The 5,103-nt window shown below is 36.3% G+C and overlaps 1 protein-coding gene across 1 annotated transcript in view; it reads left to right on the plus strand.

The window, feature by feature from the left end:
• Positions 1 to 5,103, plus strand: part of VBP1 (VHL binding protein 1) — a 21,249-nt gene that overhangs the window by 3,410 nt on the left and 12,736 nt on the right. The window contains exon 2 of the mRNA XM_024754717.1: positions 165 to 289. Coding sequence (XP_024610485.1) covers positions 165 to 289 — 125 coding nt within the window. The remainder of the gene's footprint in view (positions 1 to 164; positions 290 to 5,103) is intronic.

Below are 5,103 nucleotides of genomic sequence, written 5' to 3' on the forward strand. Positions count from 1 at the left end.
TCTGAAAATGTCTCTAACTTTTTATAAATACTTTTTTAGTTAAAAACAAGCCTTTGGAGAAAAAGAAACACAGGCTCTTTTTATGTTTAAAAATAAAGCTAAAGCGGTCAAAAATCAGAGGTATGAATTCTAAAATTTGTAATGTATTCTTTTTGATATTAAAGGAAGATGTAGATTCCTTCATGAAACAGCCTGGGAATGAGACTGCAGATACAGTACTGAAGAAGCTGGATGAACAGTACCAGAAGTATAAGTTTATGGAGCTCAACCTTGCTCAAAAGAAAAGGAGGTAAGTGCAAAATTTCTAAGTTTTTAAAATTAATATTGTATAGCTTAGATTTTTAAAAGATCGAGACATAATTTGCATACAGATAAAATGTCTATGCGTTGAATGTTCAGTTTGATGAGTTTTGATAAATGTATCCACTTCTGTAACCATTGCCCAGATCAATACATGGAACATTTCTGTTACCTCAGGAAGTTTCCTCCTGCCCCTTTACGCCCAACCCTGCACACTCCCAGAGACAGCCACTGTTCTGATTATTTTCACCATAAATTAGTTTTGTCTGTTCTTGAACTTCATATAAATGGAAGCATATAGTAACTACTGTTTTACGTCAGGCTTATTACACTTAGTATAATGCTTTTTGAGAGTCATCCCTGGTGTTGTGTGTATCAGTAAATTAGTTTCTTTTTAGTGCTGAGTCATTTTCCATTGTATGTGGATGTACCACAGTTTTTGTCTATTTTTATCTATTTGCTTGTCAATGGACATTTGGTTTGTTTCCCCATTTGGTTTTAAGTCTTTGGGTGGACATGTTTTCATTTCTCCTGGGTAATTATCCAAGGGGTAGAATTGCTGACTTGTATGGTAAGTGCATGTTTAATTTTATGAGAAACTGCCAAAAGTCCTCCTAGGTGGCTTTAGCATATTACACTGCCACCAGCAATGTATTGGGAGTTCCAGTTGTTCTTCATACTCACCAGCACTTTGGTATTGTCAGTCTAAAGATGCTTTTGAAAACGTAATAGAATGAATATTGAAGTCCTTATTCCAAAGCTTCTAGGATCGTAACATCTTAAATGTCTAGTTCATTCTTTTCATTTTGCCGATGAGATGAGAAACCCACAGAAGTTGTGACTTTGCCAGGACTTCATAAGTGATAGGGCAGAAGTGTTCTTGCTCTCGATCCTTTATTCCCCTGTATGTTCATAGTAGCTTACAAAATCAATCCACAGTAATAAATACCTACGGATACCTGCTATACACATGTGACAGCATTCTTCTGTCAGTTGAATGTTTATGGGATTCCTCATAGGTGCCAGATACTGTTTTGGGTGAAGTAAGGTCCAGTATCTGCTTTCAGCAGGGTTATGGCCTAGGGGCATAATAGCTATTTAAATAAGTGCAGAGTGTAGCAGTCAGGGAGTTGCGGTGCACAGTAATGAGTTAGCATAGGGAGCGGGTGATCTGAAGGGGGACGCAGGGATTCAGGGGAAACTTCCAAGAGCAGCAGATGCCTATGTAGAATTTTGAAGCCTGGTTATGGGCTTGGAAGCAGGCTCCAGTGAGGAAGGGTAGTCTGGGCGTGAGGGTACCACTTACGCAAAAATACAAAAGTTTGTCTTTAGTTGAGAATTCCCTGGTGGTCCAGTGGTTAGGACTCCGCGCTTTCACTGCCGAGGGTGTGGGTTCAATCCCTGGTCAGGGAACTAAGATCCCACAAGCCATGCGGCACGACCAAAAAAAAAAAGAAAAAAACAAACCAAAAGTTTGTTTTTAGATATATTTTCTCATTTGATTTTGGTGACAGCTGAGGAAATTTGAATAGGGCTAGGTGTTAGATGATATGAAAAGTCATCAACATGGACAGATGAGGGGTGTTAATAGGAAAAAAGATAGAAAACACTATGTGCACAGAAATACCTGGAAGAATTGACACTAATGTTATATTGACAGTGGTAATCTTTGGGTGGTGGGAAATAGCATTTTTCTTATTTTGCTTACCTGTATTCTTAATTTTCTGCAATGTACATTTATTGCTTTTATAATAAAAGTTTATTTTTATTTGAAAAAGAAGCATAAAGCCATTGGCTTTGAGGTCATTTGCACGGAGGTTACAGATAGAGAAGAAAATGGACCTCAGGACCAAGCCTTGGGGAAGCGGAGGGAATCCGTGTGTCATAGTTACCTTGGTAACTCTAGTACTGTGGCGGCATGTGGGATGGCTCCCAGGTCTGAGCAACTGGAAGGGAGAGTTACCAACATCTGAGAAGACTGTGGGTGGAGCAGGTTTGGGGGAAGATCAGGAGGAGTTCAATTCTGGACACACTTGAGATGCCTTGGACATCATTTGGACATCCAGGTGGAGGTGTTAGGTAGACAGTTAAATATATGAATGTGAATTTTGGGAGCGATCTGGGTTGGAGATAAAAATTTGGGAGTCATTTAAAGCCAGGGGACTGAATGAGGTCCATCACCAAGAGAGTGCATGCAAGTGAAGAGAAGATCAAAGATCTGGACATTGCGACAGTAAGAAGTTAGGGAGAAGAGGGAACACCAGCAAAAAAGGCTGAAAAGAAACTTTAAGTGAGGTCAGGAAAACTGGGAGATCATGGGGTTCTGGAAGCCTAGCTAAGAAAATGTATCATGGAGGAGGGAATGATCACCTGTGTCAAATGCTGCAGATGGCTCACCCAAGTGGGATAAGGACTGAGAATGGACTTGGACTTAGCAAAGTGGAAGTCATTGGTATTCTGGATGGGAACAGTGTTGGCCCAGTGGTTCAAAGGAGAATGATGGAGACAGCAAATGTGGAAAACTTTTTTGAAGAGTTTTATTCATTTAATAATGGGTTGGTTGTCTTTTTTTATTTGTAGGAATTCTTTATATATTGGATACTAGTCCTTTTAGGTTATATGTGAGAAATTTTTCTTGCTTTTGTAATTTTTCTTTTTTTCCCCCTTATGATTTCTTTTGATGAGTAGTTCTTAATTTAAATGTTTTAAGTCAAAAGTTCTCTTAATAGTTAGTGCTTTTTGTGTATTGTTTAAGAAATCCTATTTTGTATTCCATGTTCAAAAAGACATACTCCTAAGTGTTCTTCTTAAAGTCTTAATTTTTTTCATTTTCATATCTAACTTCTTAATCCATCAGAAGTTTATTTTTATGTGTGGTATATGGTAGGCTTCCGATTTCTTTTTTTAATTGGAAGCACTGTGGATATACTGTTTGAGTCATCACCCTTTATTTTTTTTTTACATCTTATTGGAGTATAACTGCTTTACAATGGTGTGTTAGTTTCTGCTTTATAACAAAGTGAATCAGTTATACATATACATATGTTCCCATATCTCTTCCCTCTTGCGTCTGCCTCCCTCCCACCCAACCCTCCCTATCACACCTGTGGCATGGACATATATACATCACCCTTTATTTTTAATGTAGTTTGATTAAAGAATTTTTCCTTAGTGGTTAGTACTTTTTGTGTCCTATTTAAGAAATATCCCAAGTTCATGAAGATATTCTCTTAATGTTTTATTCTCAAAGCTTTATTGTTTTATCTTTCACATTTAGATTCATAATCTATGGGTTATTCAGAAGTATGTTGCTAAATTTCAAAGCAGTTGTGGGATTTTCAAGCATGTTTCTTTGCCCTTTCTGTTTATTATAAGTTGATAGTTGTATATGCAGTCTTGTTCATAGTCAGGTTTTTCTTCTCTTTTTTTTTTTCTTTTTTTGTTTTTTGGCAACACTCCTTCATAGGTTTGTGTATTGTTTCTCCATTAAGAGGCAGATAGTATCTAGTTGTTTCTTAGAATGATACTGAATTCCTAGATCCATTAATTATGAGTTGCAAAATGATGATGTTCTAATTCAGTTATTTATTTTTTATTTATTAATAAGCTGGCATATTTCTGTAAAGAGAAATGTCCCTTCATGTACTCTTTGGTAAAAAGTGGCTGCAGGAAATCAACTCACCTGTCACTTCGTTCCCTTGCAGGAATAGCCCTGTAGCTCCTATCATCTCAACAGCTCTCTGCTACGTGAACAGTTAAAGGTGCAAGTGCTAGTCTGCTGCCATCTTAACCTGAAACAATTTTCTATCCTTTTTTTTTTAAAGCTTTTTAGTCTATTCTATTAGGTGCATGCAATTTGAGAATTACGAAGTCTTCTTGGTGAATTTAACCCTATGTAAAATAATGCTTATTGTTTTAGTCAGTTTTGTTGGACACTTAGAGCTACTCCGGCTTTCTTTTGGCTAACATTTAAAAAAAAATTTATTAGAGTACAGTTGATTTACAATGTGTTGGTTTCAGGTGTACAGTAAAGTGAATCAGTTATACACATACATATACCCACTCTTTTTTAGATTATTTTCCCATATAGGTCATTACAGTGTATTGAGTAGAGTTCCCTGTGCTATACAGTAGGTTCTTATTAGTTATCTATTTTATGTAGAGTATGTATATGTCAATCCCAAGCTCCCAATTTATCCCTCCCCCCTTCCCCCTTTGGTAACCATAAGTTTGTTTTCTACATCTGTGACTCGATTTCTGTTTTCTAAATAAGTTCATTTGTACCATTTTTTTTAGCTTCCACATATAAGCAATATCATATGATATTTGTCTTTTTCGTCTGAGTTACTTCACTCAATATGACAATCTCTGGGTCCATCCACGTTGCTGCAAATGGCATTATTTCGTTCTTTTTTATGGCTGAGTAATATTCCATTGTATACATGTAACACGTCTTATTTATCGATTCATCTGTCGATGGACATTTAGGTTGCTTCCATGTCTTGGCTATTGTAAATAGTGCTACAATGAACAGTGGGGTGCATGTATCTTTTCGAATTATAGTTTTCTCCAGATACATACCCAGGAGTGGTAGCTAACATTTTCCTGGTGTATATTTTCCAATCCCTTTTCTTTCAGCTTATTTATATTTAAGGGTGTTCCATGTAAACAATATATGGTTATTATTTTAAATCTTTTTAGATAAACTAATTTTTCTTTTTGGATACTTTCAAGGTTGTCATCTCTTTTGTTTTATCTGACTATAATTTGTCTTTGTGAGGATATCTTTCTTTTTTTTTTTTT

Source organism: Neophocaena asiaeorientalis, unplaced genomic scaffold (assembly GCF_003031525.2).
Source record: "Neophocaena asiaeorientalis asiaeorientalis breed wild unplaced genomic scaffold, Neophocaena_asiaeorientalis_V1.1 scaffold918, whole genome shotgun sequence".
NCBI classification, from domain to species: domain Eukaryota; kingdom Metazoa; phylum Chordata; class Mammalia; order Artiodactyla; family Phocoenidae; genus Neophocaena; species Neophocaena asiaeorientalis.